General features: G+C 39.1%; 1 protein-coding gene across 2 annotated transcripts in view; it reads left to right on the top strand.

Moving 5' to 3' along the window:
- LOC306774198 (fibroblast growth factor 14-like) overlaps window positions 1-14,852 on the top strand; it is a gene marked incomplete at both ends in the record, with an annotated part of 87,498 nt that overhangs the window by 52,383 nt on the left and 20,263 nt on the right. For both annotated transcript variants that reach the window (XM_079264181.1, XM_079264180.1), the window contains 2 exons: window positions 5,192-5,302; window positions 11,438-11,541. In XM_079264181.1, the coding sequence (XP_079120307.1) occupies window positions 5,192-5,302; window positions 11,438-11,541 (215 nt within the window). The remainder of the gene's footprint in view (window positions 1-5,191; window positions 5,303-11,437; window positions 11,542-14,852) is intronic.

Here is a 14,852-nt window from a genome sequence, read left to right as displayed (position 1 = left end):
AATGCTGCGTATCAGTGTGTGTGTATGCGTGCCAAGATCTTCAATGCCTCGTTTGTGTGAGACGGCGTTATTGGTATTTTAAACAGCGTTTAGCTCTGCGTGTAGACTCAGACGGGAGCGAATTAACAGACAATATGACATGTCAAATCTGCGTGGCAGCTGACTGATTGAATCACATCGCATTATGGTGAAAAAGAGCTCCGTGTGAATGTGCGTGTGTGTGTGTGTGTGTGTGTGTGTGTGTGTGTGTGTGTGTGTCTGGATGGGGGAATACCCTTTCTCTGGAACAGTCTGGAATCACGAGACTGTTGCCATAGCAACGCGAGACTGGGGAATTTCCCTGGTAACAGACAGGATGTGGAAATACTGGGAATGGTGGGAATGTTACCCTGATGGGAACGCTGCCAGTAGGAACAGGTGAAATGGATATGCAGGTGGATGAATATGCACACAAGTGGGTGTAGATGAAGCAAGACGCTCCTGTGGAGACGTAAAGATTTTTGTCCACTACGGTAGGGAGTTATGCAAACATGAACAACTACATTGATGAAGGACATGCGATTACTTGTGTGCATTTAATTAAAATGAATGATAATAGCAAACAAAATATTTTTTCAGCCATTTTTTTTTATAATTTAATCTTTCTGTCTGAATGTCAGAAAGTCGAATTGATTTGATTCAAAAAGTATTTTGTGACATTAAAAAGCTTAAATGCTGATTGATTTTGACTATAAGTAAATGAAAATCCAGGTTATTGTCTGACTCGTCCAAAAGAAAACAGTATAATGAATCAACACACTCGTACTTAAAGTGTGTTTAATATTAAAAAAGAAAAACAGAAAACATTTATATTGTTTTCCCTGTTTTTAAAGGAATAAAATAATATTTCAATAAAAGGGTTAAAATAATTTATTCAAATTTTTAATCAGAGCTGAAATTTATTAAAGGAGTTTACTCAGTTGAATTGTTTTTTTTGTCCTTCATGAATAAAAAGGTTGGTAAAGTTTACATTTGATGTTAATATAAATAGTGCAATATAAAATAATATATTTATAAAATATAAAATAATGCATAAAAGTCTATATTTAGGTTGATCTTGACATATACAAAATATTTCATGTATGTAACATAATTATTTTTGTGTTTATTTAATGAAAAACAACAAAAATTAAGTCATCAAGCTGGCTTTTAAACGGTTACAATTCTTCAGGATTTTGAGTGTTTCACAGCCAGACTCATATCAGCTTTTTGCAGAAAAAAAGCAGAAAAACATTAACGAGTGTCATATTTTAGGAGTGTTTTGGAAGTGGACATTTTTTCACAATCCTGCCGACTTATTGGAAAAATTTACAAGTTGAATTTCAAGAATTTTTAAGACTTTTTGTTCTTTACAAAATATTGTGTGATATGTACCGACAGCCAGAAAGACGTCCAGATCAAGAAGAAAAATACCTCAGATTGACAAGATTGTCCATAAAGATAGATGAGGGTGAAAAATATCAATTCCATATTTAATGATATATTTATAAGGGCTTATGTTTCACTGTGTAGATTCATATTATGCTTCATTGTGTTTCTTTTTCACCCTGTATTATATTTGATCCATGAGTTCCAGAAACTTATATGTTATCTAATAATTAAAACATTCCTTAGGTATTCCTATTATGTACACTTTGACATGTTTCCTCGCCTTCCAAGTTGATTTATTTACCCCATATTTCCATAAAAAAGAGAAACTTGGATTTTGTTGAAAGCTGAAATAACATAATATACAATTTTCTCCTTTTGCATATATCAGGCTTTGCAGCAATTGTCCTTTAAGTTTCATTTAGTTTAAGGTATACCTGCAACTTATTTCCCTCCAAAAATAAGCAAAAGACACAACAAATAAACAAACAAAAATCAGTTTATGGCTAGTTTCATACAAATGATTAGCAGGTATCTCATTAAAAATGTTCTGCTTTTGGACATGAAGGGGAAATTAACAGAAAATCAGAGAAAGCTTGACTGTCATTGCTCTATAAGCAGATTGCTGTCCTCCACCATTCACACACACACACACACACACACACACATACACACACACTCCTGTAGATGTTAGCTACAGTAAAGATGTCAAATGTCCTTTTGAGAAAACATTTTCTTAGATAAGTTGCACGGCCTTGAAAATTTGCGTTGGCTGAGTCACAACCCCAGGCAGGAAGCATGCCGCCACCAAAATGCTCTCTGTGTGTCTTTATCAGAAAAGGTTTCAAGCAAACACGTAGACAGATGTAGAAATGCAAAGCCTAACCAGGGGATGCATGCTCTGTGCCTCCAGCTTTATCACAGAAATACATTTTAAACTCTGTCACACTAATATCTCTTTATTAATGTTACAGTAGAAGGAGATAAGAGGAAGTAAATTACATTTCTAGCAGCTTTCTGGGATCATGTGTGACACAAAGGAGGGTAGAGAGACTCCCACTCTGCTCCGATTTAGATGTTGGGCATTATTTTTTATCATGAAACACCGCAACTGTTGGTCAGGAAGATATTTAGCTGCTGCACAACAACGTAGCGGTGCAGTCTGGAGGGTTTGCACTTATTGATTGTGTGCATCATGATATTGTGGTGAAAAATGAGTGGATGGACCAGCGCCTCACAACACGCTCAAAGTAGTATGCTGGGAATTTTTGCAGTTCCAGCGGCGCTTTGAAGCGTCTGCTCCTTTTTCCCTCTGTCTTTCCTGCTGCACAAGATGGATCCTTCACATAGATGTAAAACACCCCTGCCCCTGTCTCTCTCACACACACTCACACTCCTGAAAAACTGGGTCACGCTCAGCTTTTTTTTTTGTCTCTGTGCATTAGGGTATACCTTCACAGTTTTACACCATGCCTCTCTCTCTCTCTCACACACACACACACACACACAAAGGGAATTCCCTGCCTCATTATAACTGCAGAGTCACTGGCGTGTTTTTTTGTTTTTTTCCATAGGACATCGGGTGCGGTCGCAAGCAAGTGTGTGTGTGTGTGTGTGTGTGTGAAGGGTATGGTTAGTGATTAGAGCAGTTATTTCCGTTAATCTCATCTTTGTTGTCATTTCTACCCTCCACTCCTCTACCTCCAGACGGCTGTTGCTTCCATCATTTTGTTGTATTTCAGTCATTTCTGGTTTGAATGGAAGAAGGAAGAGCCGGACGCTGGAGGCGAACGGCTCCTCGGTTTCATCGTAGCAACATGCAGGGTCCTAAAATATAATGTTAGGTGACTAAAATAAAAATCTGATGTGCATTGATGCAAAGATTGCAAACTGATCTAAATTAAATCAGTGACTTTCTTTTGTATTTAAGTTCACAGTAATTGCTGCAGGTCAGAGATTTTAACAAGGTTTTATAAAGATATCTTAGTTCCTGTTAAATCATTTGACAGGATTACATTTTTTTTTTTCTTCAGATACTGTCGTTTTGTTCACACTGGTCACATCTGCAATAAAAGCAAGGTTTTCTTTACATTGACATACCAGCTCCTGCAACATTTGACACCAACACAGGGCTCTTTTTTAAAATCAGTATTAAAAGAAGTTTTCTGCTGCAGCAAACCTGCATCAGGTTAAGGGGTCAGCATGTTTGGGCATAACTTGACAACAAGTTGTTAAGTAGAGCCATTTGATATGAATGAGATGTGTTGGAGCAGAAAAACATCCTGCCATTCATTTACGTAGAAGCTCTTCTCTGAATCATAGCTCCGTTTTTTTCCTGTTAAGAAGGTCCAGCACTGCTTCAGTAATGTTGGGCTCCAGAGAGAGGTGTTGTTTGTCGTTTTCAGTCACTTTGTGTGGACCTGTGTAGTTTTGGTAAACTTTTAGCCTTTTCTTTTATTCCCCTTCACTTAAGAAACACATCTCTACAGCCATCCTTCCATGGAGACCTTTTCCGAAGAGGCTTCAGTGAACAGTAAATGGATCAAATGAAGGTCCAAATGCATCCTCAAGGTCCTGTGCCAGGTCTTTGCTGGATTTTTTTTTTTTTTTTTTTTATGATTTGTAGCATTTTACTTTCAGTGGCTGTCCAGTTTACTATTTTTTTTTTTACAAAAACATAAAAACATGCTGCAATATGCCAAACTTTCACTTTATAGCTTTTTGGGAATCAACTTTTTATTTTTATTTATACTCTTTTATTTCAAATTCCGATTCCTTTAACATTTTTGAGAAATAAAACTTAACAAATATCAGTAACAAAGTGTTAAAAACCCATTTTAAGACAAATTCCTTGCAAAGGTTTCTGTTATCTGTGGACACAAAATGATTCATCCCAAGAGATTGGAACATTTTTATGTCTGAGTCATATGTCAGTGTTAAATGGCTTCATAGAAGAAACAAAAAAGAAAACATTCTTCTGCTTTTTGGTAAAAAAAAAAAAAAAAAATACTAGGAAAATTTGAGGGGAACAAAACAAATGCCAAAAAAACAAAAAGAGAAAAACCTTTAGAAAGCCTGGAGAACAATTGTTAAAAATTGCTTCAAAGAAATACAAGAAAATCTGCTGCTTGGAAGGAAAATATAAAGAAATAAGGCGTCGGTTGAAACCTGTGAAGAGGTTGGGGTTTTATCTAATAAGTCACATATGACAACATTGTTGTTATAGTTAGGTTGAAAAAATCAAACAGTATGATTATGAAGCAGCAAAACACCATGTTAAGTGTTTTAACATGAATAATGATACCTGGAAATCAATATTTGGGGCGTTCATGAGTAAAGCAGGCTTCATAGAAAGCTACTGTAAAGCTTCACTTTACCATCAAAGCTTTCTGAAATAATTTATCAATCTTATTCAAGTGGAACAATGACCACAAAGGCCGGATTAGTCCGGCATTCCTGGAATGGATTGGATGTGCTTGACTAGATTCTCCAAAAGAAATCCCCCAGGATGCAGGAGGTCACGTGTGGTCACATTGTACTTCTTTAAAGCTGTATTCTATCACAAAAGGTGCCCTCCAGGACGTGTGCAGAAAGTCAGTTCAGAGGAGGAAAGTGTGCATAAATTACAACTTCTGCTGAAACCGACTGAACTTATGTGAACATCTGGGACTCGCCATGTTTGACTTGATTGTTGGTGTCTATTTAGGATATAAGGCGTAGCCCTCAGTGAACTTTCTCACCTGTTTCTCTTTTCTGTCTATTTTTCTGTGTTTGTGGCCTGTAGAACCACAGCTGAAGGGCATAGTGACCAGGTTGTTCTGCAGACAGGGCTTCTATCTCCAGATGGGCCAGGATGGAAGTCTGGACGGGACCAAAGACGACAGCACCAACTCCTGTTAGTACAACACACGCTCTTCTATGCTGAGGTCAAACACTATCAGGTGTTGTGCATGTCATTAAATGTAGAAAATGTGTTCATTTTAACAGAGTTAGTATGCATAATGCTGCAGCCACAACTCAGAAAAAGATTGTCTTACACATGCTGTAGTTTATATTGCAAGTAAAAAGCCACATAAGTACAAAATCTTAACAATGTAGTTGATGTAAAGATTAAATGATAAGCTTTTACATGTTTGTAATGACTGAATTTTGACTATGAATATATAAAGAAGGGGAAATTAATCTGGTTATAACGGCTCCATTTGGGACACTAGAGGACAAGCCAACTGTTCAGCTGAGAGCAGCAAGTGGTTGTTTGGAGGATTTTGTTTTATGGCTCAGTTTATTGGACCTCCGCACCCGACACGGCCCCTTAGGGAGGAGCTGCAGATGGACGCTATTTATTATAGTAGCTTTTGCAGTTTTTGATAAATAAAACTCAAAGAAAACCAAAGACTAACACTAATCCAAAGAGCCCACTCCACACTGAGTGACATCTGCAGCTTCACAGTAATTTTTTCTTGCTTTTTTGCCCCACTGTTTTGTTTAGATTTCACCACAGCTTGATGCATAAACAGAATTCCCAAAAGTGTGCTCTTGTTGTCAGGTTCATACTCAATGTCAGCTGGCACAGGCACAAACCCAACATGCATACAATAATGTAGGTACAGAGTGTAGATGGTTGACTACATCAACTAATAAGCTGGCTGCATACATATATATATATATATATATATATATATATATATATATATATATATATATATATATATATATATATATATATATATATATATATATATCTCCCCAGTTCCTGCATTGGCTTCATTAATATAAATTTATACAATCAGCTGATTAGTTGCAGAATGCAATGATCTTGTAAACCAACATTTTTTTCCCCAAATAGAAAATAAACACATCAGGTATAGAAACTGAGATATTTAATCATTTAATGGAAAATATTAGTTTGTTTTAATAAGTCTTTTAGAAATGTTTTTGCTGAAATTTGACATACCGATTTTGTCCAACACTTAATTAACGATACCGATATCAAACAAGACTGATATTTTAGGATTGACTAGTGCTCCCCAAACAAAAATATCTGAAAAACAATAGTTGACATCTATTATATTTTGCCATTTTAGGGTAGAAGAGATGGAGCTAAAGAGTTTATATGTAACATGTGCATGTTGTGTAAAAGTTGTCATTAAAAAAGTGAAAAATTAATACAATCATTTTTGATAATAAATTTTTAATGTTGACATTGATAAAATTGGTATGCTGATAATTTGGAAATCTTAATTATTTTAAAGCAATATTTTTTAACCAAAGATGGAACAGAGAAACAAAAGGCTGGAAAAGTCATTGTCAGATCAAGTAAAGGTGGAGGAACATTTGACACCAGGAGGTTAATTCAACAGGTCAATGACATGACTGGGTATAAAAAGAGCACTTCAGATGGTCAAAAGCTTGTCTGTCTGTAACATATTTCATCTACAATTTCTGAAACAGTTCCAGCAAAATGTACCTTCAGTGTTAAATTGTGCAGACTTTGAAGCTCCTATCATCTACAGTGGTTTTAATTATTTATTGCAGAATGTCCTGACATTTTTAGAATTGAGGTTGTATATTTTAATAACAGCTTGTGTACAATTTTCCTTTTACTAACCATCATTTGGTCGATTTCTCTTGCTTCACTTCAACAAAAATGTGTGAAAAAATATCATGTTGAAGTTTGGGCCAAAGTGTAAAAGTAAAGAAATATTCCAATAAGAAAAACTTCAAAGTGAAACATGTGGATCTGGGACATTGTTTTAGGAACAACACAAGGAGTCTGAAATCTCAGAGGTGACTATTTTGGAGCTGGGCCTCAAAAACTCAAAACATGAAACAAGAACATCTTTTGGAGTTGAAGCCACAGGCTGCGACAAGTAATATTAATGACAAAAAAGAAGCAGTCGCAAAAGCCCAAACTGGTTATATCATCAACCGACAGAAAAAACACCAGTTATTGTGGATCTGGAGCAACAGAAAACAATATGAAAGAAAAAATACGACACGTGAGTGAGCATCCTTTTTCAATGGAAGCAGTTTTTATGACATTACAGAGAAATTAAATCATACTGAGAAGTGAGATCATTGTTTTAGTTTGTTCTGTATCCTGTTATGATTAGTGTGGTATTTCTTTTTATTATAGATGCCATTTTAATGCCTCTTGTATGAGGCCAAAGTGACAATATTTTTTTAATTCAGTTAAACTGAGTGCTATGCAGATATCAGGGATATCTTTTTCTGCAAAGTGCATTATAAATGTGTAATGCACGGATCCGAGTTGTTTAATCCGGTTATAATATGGTCCACAAACAGTGAACATCTTATAACAAATTTGTATTTCTTTTTTACAACACTTGCTAAATATGCTAAAGTTAAGGAACTATTTCATGTTGGCCTTGATGTACTTTTTATGCAACAACCGCTGTCAAGCTACAGCGCGTTTCTCTCATTCACCTGTTAAAAGACAGCTGATATGAACACGCTGCTACAGTAACGCCCCATAACGGAGGGGCACTCACCACTCCTCTTCCCATTCTTCAAATGTTTTATTTCAGCCTAAAATATTGAAATTCACCTCAAAATTCATGCCACTGTGTGTTTCAATCATTTGCCTGTCAAAAAACAGCTGATCTGAATCATTTCATTAATTCATTGCTATGATGCCTGTAGCAGAGTGATAATACAGTGATTTAACTCGCCGAACTACGTGTACATATATACGAAAATAATGCACAACAGTTGTCATTAGAGAAGAAGTTTTGCTTTTGTGCCATAAGCTGTGTCTTAATTCAGGGTCTGCACACTTCGAAGTATGTAGACTACTAAAGCAGTCAGACTTTCGTAAGTGTTCTACCTAGTCTGCACACTCCGAAGTGAGCTTACCATTACGATTACCATCACTATTACCATTACCATCACCATCACCATTACCATTACCATCACCATTACCATTACCATTACCATCACCATCACCATTACCATTTCTACATACTTCAAAGTGTGCAGACTACTGAAGCAGTCAAGCTTTTGTAAGTGTTCTACCTAGTCTGCACACTCCGAAGTGAGCTTACCATTAGTGAAAAGTGACGACCTACCGAGTGTACGAGAATTGCCCATAGTGCTCCAGTCCTCTGTTGCCTAGCAATTACAAATACCAAGTTGATCTAGTGATTTCGTTCTTTTACAAAAAAACACAAAGATATTTGTTAAAATGACAGAAAATGGCACCAGCAATATTAATTTCATTTTTATTTTTATTTACCTGTGTGCCTAAATGACAAACATGTAGAGGAGGCAGCCCACAGGACCTTTCCTCAGGCTAAGAATGCAGTGAAGCGCTCTCCTCTGGCTGACAGTTCATCTTGTCAAGCTGACGTTAACTTCAGTGAAAAATAATTCTGGTCAGACGCATGTCATTAAATTAATTTGTGGTTATTGGACAAACTGCCGCTGTCGTCCCTGCGATGGACTGGCAACCTGTCCAGGGTGTACCCTGCATTTCGCCCAAAGACTGCTGGGATAGGCTGCAGCTTCCCCATGATCCTTAACTGGATTAAGCAGTTAGGAAAATGAAGGAATGAATGCCGCTGTCGTCCCAATTTGTCTGCTGTGACAAATATATGTGTGTGTGAATATATACATTAAAAAAAACATACAAAAAAAAAACTGTCTTGCTGTTATGGTACCTACAACAGCGCTCTGCTGCTCATTTAGTCCGTTCCGGTGCGCAATGAATTCTGTGTGAAAAGAGGCCGCGAAGGATGCATCACTTGTAGCCTTTGTTTTTTGTTTTTGTTCTGGTCTGGAGTAAAACGAAGTGTGGAATTGAAGGGTGGATTCGAAGGAACCTTTGAATTGGGACAGCACTTGGCGTGACACTATGACATATGCAGCGGACAGTTCTGCATTGGGACACATCCATAGACAAGATGGACGTAGGTTTCTGAAGAGCTGAACTGAAGCACATTGGAATCTCTTTTATATGCAAAATACGAAAGCTGTGAAAACTGTTGGTATTTGCACTAAGTTTGATTTATATCTTTTTATTTATTTTCTTTCTTTCTTTTCTCTGTCGCATTGTAGCTTTTTTTTTTTTTTTTTTTACCTTTCATTTTTTGCTCTTTTATTTGTAAGTCAACTGGCTCTCTGAGTCGTATTTGTATTGTTAATTGTCAATAACGTTGGAGAGAAAAAATGAAGAAAGCTCATTGGGTGGTTCCTGTCGTCGCCATCTTGACAGCGTCCTGCGAGTTGTCTCTCCTGGAAAATACAAAAATGGATGAAGAGATAGAGCTGAGAGGGGGGCTGTGTGCATGGGGGTGTCTATCGGACTCCGACCTGTCTGCAGCTAAAAGCTATCTGAGCTAGAGCTAACCAAAGCTAACCAGCTAAAGGAGGTGAGCTGGCTAAAGCTAAATCATGCTGGCTAAAAAACGCAGTTGTGCTACAGCTGGGGTGCCCAAGTCTGGTCCTCGAGATCTACCATCCTGCTGTTTTTAGGTGCAACCCTTCTCCAACACACCTGAATCAAATAAGTGTCTCGTTAGCAGGCCTCTGCAGAGCTGAATGACATGCAGAAGAGGAATTCAGCTATTTGACTCAGCTGTGCTGGACAGGGGTTGCATCTAAAGGTTGCAGGATGGTAGATCTCGAAGACTGGACTTGGGCACCCCTGTGCTACACTCTGCCTTCTTGCAGCAGGATATCAGGTACCTCTCAAAGGACATGTTCCTATTTATGCCAAATTTCATGAAATTAATTCTAAACAGAGGTGTTAAAAAAAAAAAAAATCTTACTCCCCCCACAGTTGTCCTGAAGGTAAACCTGACTATGAAACCTAAAATGGCCTGTTTGTACCAGACTGTAAACATGTTTATTTCTTCTGTGAAGTTGGTCTTTTTAACATGGGAGTCTATGGGGATTTGCTCTGTTTGGAGCCCCTAGTGGATGAGGGGAGAACTGCAATTTGTTTGCACTTTCAACCGCTGGAGGTTGCCGTTTGTTTTGTACCTGATCTACAAGCAGTGAGCATGCACAGGTGCATAAATAGAATACAGCCTTTGCTTTTATGCCTTAAACTACGGTACAAGTCATATAACTGTTGCAGTATTCAATAATGACATCACATATTCAGTGAATGACTTTTCCCTGTTAACAAGAAAGAGTAAAAAAAAAAAAAAGCTAAATGATAATCTTTATATATTTTTCTCTCTTTTTTTTGGTTGAGAATACAATTATCAGCATTAAATGACAACGTTTTCCATTTACTTGGGGTTAATTGCAAAGTCAGCACCCTTGGTAATATTCCAACTTGAACAGTGTTCGTTGTATATTTTATAACTCAAATCTAATTAAGTCAACATTTAAAGAATCTTTTTAAGACACACTTATGTTGTGGTTTAGTTTTTTTTTACTAAATAAACTACACTGTCCAGTTTTTAAAAGCACAAATGGTCATTTTTGTTTCATATGCTGGTAAACAGCTGTTTTTTCTTTAAATAAATCTGGCTTGTGCAATGAAAAACGAGTGTCCTAACAGGAACCTATTTAAAATGATAAAAGAGGAAAAGGGCTGGTAGCATCAACATTGTCTTTTAAAAACAAGCCTAAGGCTATCAGCTGTCTGTTTCTTTACAATCACTGACCGCTGGTCTTTAGAGTTGACCTGATGGGGATGACAGCCAGACTTAAACGAAACAGAAAACAGCAGATGTTAAAATGCCCTCTTTCTCTAATCTTTCCTTTCCTTTTTCTTTCTGTCCAGAATGTAAAATTGATCGTTTTTAATTTAGTTTGAGCTTAATAATATTCTGCCATTCTAGCAGATAAGGAGGTGGTGGTAGTGTTGTTTCTGGCTTTAAATTTCAGGAAGTGTTTCTCCTCAGGACTTGATGCTTAAAAGCTCCTGCAATCAGCCAAGCTGCCTCTGCCAATCACCAGAGAAAAACACAAAACCAACTGTGCAACCTACATTTCAATCTTCCCAACATGTAACAAACACACATCAACTCCGTTTGCCTGCTTTTTTTGTCCTCAGCTCTGTTTAACTTAATTCCTGTGGGTTTGAGAGTCGTGGCCATCCAATCAGTCAAGACTGGTCTCTACATCGCCATGAACGGAGAGGGTCACCTCTACTCCTCGGTGAGCGCACACACACACACACACACACACACACACACACACACACACACACGTGGGAAGAAACATGAGCATGAGAGTCAGAAACTGCTGAAATAAAGCATCCACAACATGCTTTGTTTTGACATGTGGACCACAGCTCACAGAACTGCTGTTAATGAGCCACACAGAGCCTGAGCTTCATTTTCACTCATCTTTCTTTTTAAGGCAGAGGAATTGTCACATCGTAGGGTTCTCTTGCAAATGATCAGTTTTCATCCAGGTGTCTGGTTCTGATGTGCTGCAACCCCCTCGGGGGTTTTAATTAAAGACAAATAGAATCAGTCTCACTTTATCCACAAGGGTAAACAGTTGTCTTCTGCTTCAGGGTGATGAGTCTATTGACTATTGATCATTTAAAACTATAGTTAGTTTCAAAGGAGGGAGTGATTTTAAAGTTTCCAAGCAAGACCTTCTTGCTTCTAATTTGATTAAAAATAGTCTCATATTAGTAAAAACTGGATAATTATTGATAAATACCCAAAAGAACAACTTCATGTTGCTTGTTTTATCCAACTTACAATCCAAATCTAGACCATATTTAGTGAAGACTAAGAAAATTTCACTATTTGTGCTAACTTAGTAGCTGCTGAATAAATGTGTAAATTGGTCATAATCATTTTTTTTTTTTTGTTATGTGAGTAATTTTCCAAGACGTGGATTTGTATGACTTCTCATCTTGCTGTTGGGTAATTTTAGCTTAAGTCTGCTCTGTTAGTCAGCGTCCTGTCTCTCTGGTGCCTGATGTCATGTTTTTGCCACCCTGATCTCCTGGCGCTCATCATTGATTACTCGATCCACCTGCTGGCTTCCTAATTGCCTCTGCTACCTCATTCAGTTCACCTGGTTTCCTTTTCTCTCACTGCCTACTTAAGCTCCCTCCAATCCCTCCTTTTCTGCCAGATAATAATCAGACCAATGTCTAGTTTTGTTCTAGCATTCTACGGATTGATCCTCAGTTGCCGACCTTCTGCTTTATGCCCCTGGATTACCCTCCTTGCCTTGCCCTCGACGGACACCGCAACTTTTCGGATCTTCTGGTTACCGACCCTGCCTGTCTTTGGATCTCTGAGCCTTGTCGTTGCCTGGACGAGTATTTTGCCATCCTGTTTACCTCCCAGCTGTTGCCTGGTTTCTTCTGCAGACCATTCCCCCGGACTGATCTTCTGTTCATACTCCTCCACCAATAAACTGGTCATTTGTCCAGAACTCCCTGTGTGTGGCTGTATTAAGGATCCTCAGGGTAACTCATTACAGTATTATCTGGCCAACATGGATCCATCGTCCACACAGGATTGGCGCTCATGTGTTGAGAAGTCCATCACCAAATTGGAATCAAGCATGCAGGACATGATGACTATGCTCTCTAACCTCTCCTCAGTTAGAGCTCCACTGGAAGGTGCCTCTGTCCAAGCTACTGGATCATCGTCTCTTTGCCAAGTCTCACCTTGCCATGAACCACGTCTGACTCCTCCAGAGGTATTTTCAGGTGAGCGGAGTCTGTGTCGGCCCTTCATAACCCAGTGTGAGATCCACTTTGAATTGCAGCCCTCTTCCTTCCCGTCAGAACGGGCTAGGATTGCCTATATGATTTCACTTTTTTCAGGGAAAGCCAAGCTGTGGGGAACGGCCGAATGGCAGAGAGACTCGCTCATCTGCTATGATTACAAGGACTTCACAAGGGAGTTCATCAGAGTCTTTGACCCAGTCCCACCTGAGAGAGAAGCTGCCCGGGGTCTGTTAGCTCTAAAGCAAGGCAAGAGGCGGGTTACTGATTATATAATAGATTTTCATACTCTCAGCAGAAAGCCGCTGGAATGATGAGGCGTTATGTGACGCTTTCTATCAAGGACTTAATGAGGAGATTAAGGACGAACTGGCTACCCGGGAAGCTCCGAGATGTCTGAACCAGCTGGAGATGCTCTCCTCCAGGATCGATCAGAGGCTTCACGAACGCAGAGTGGAGAGGAGCCGAACCTCTAACAGCCTTCGCACTACATCAAGGCCCGTGTCACCATGTAATCCCCTTGCACAATCTCCTGTATTTCCAGCTCCAGTAGGGGTCCCTGTGGTTCCCATGCAGATTGGACGGACCCGCTTGACACCACAAGAGAGGGCACGACGTTCAAAGGAGGGATTGTGCTTCTATTGCGGAGAGAGCGGTCACCTGGTTCACCGGTGTCCATTAAAAGACCAGGCTCAGTAGGAGATAGGAGGTTCCTACTGAGTCAGAGGTTGGTGAAATCCTCTTTAGTCTCGTTACAGGCACAACTCCTCATAAATGGTCTTCCTAAGCAGGTTATGGCATGTATCGATTCTGGGGCTGATACGGAATTCATTAATGCAGGCTTGGCAAGATCTCTTAACATTCCATTACTACCCACCTCTAAAAAGCAGAAAGTATTTGCACTTGATGGTCATGTGCTGCACCAGATCACGGAAGAGACTGCGCCTCTCAAGTTCATTGTAGGAGGAAATCACCAGGAGATGGTATCCTTCCTTGTCATCCATTCCCCTGAGCTACCCATTATTCTTGGTGCTTCATGGCTTCTTCACCACAATCCGCACATTGATTGGAGGACAAGTGAGGTCCTGAGCTGGTCATCCTCTTGTTATTCCACATGTCTTCTAACGGCTAATTCACTCTCCGCTGAACCAGTTTGTCAAGAGACCTACCCAGATCTTTCTAAGGTTCCCCCTGAGTATCATGATCTCAAGCAGGTATTCAACAAGCACTTGGCAACTTCTCTTCCTCCACATCGTCCCTATGACTGCTCCATTGATCTTTTACCCGGTACCTTCCCCCCCAAGGGCCGTTTATACTCCTTGTCAGGACCTGAGACTCATGCCATGAAGGAGTACATTGAAGGGGCACTTAAGACTGGAATAATACGCCCCTCTTCATCTCCTGCTGCTACAGGGTTTTTTTTTTTTGTAGGAAAGAAGGATGGAACTCTAAGACCATGCATTGACTACAGAGGACTAAATGACATAACTATAAAGAACCGTTATCCTCTTCCCCTTATGAACACTGCGTTTGATCTCATTCAGGGTGCCACCATCTTCACCAAGCTGGATCTCAGGAGTGCCTATCACCTCATCCGCATCAAAGAGGGAGATGAGTGGAAGACGGCATTCAATACACCCACAGGGCACTACGAGTACCTTGTCATGCCTTTTGGCCTAACCAATGCCCCTGCAGTTTTTCAGTCCCTAATTAATGATGTTCTCAGAGATATGGTTGGACTATATGTTTTTGTTTATCTTGATGACAT

The sequence above is a fragment of the Telmatherina bonti genome (genome assembly GCF_933228915.1).
Source record: "Telmatherina bonti genome assembly, chromosome: 24".
Lineage (NCBI taxonomy): Eukaryota > Metazoa > Chordata > Actinopteri > Atheriniformes > Telmatherinidae > Telmatherina > Telmatherina bonti.
This window is presented reverse-complemented; position numbering and strand designations above follow the sequence as displayed.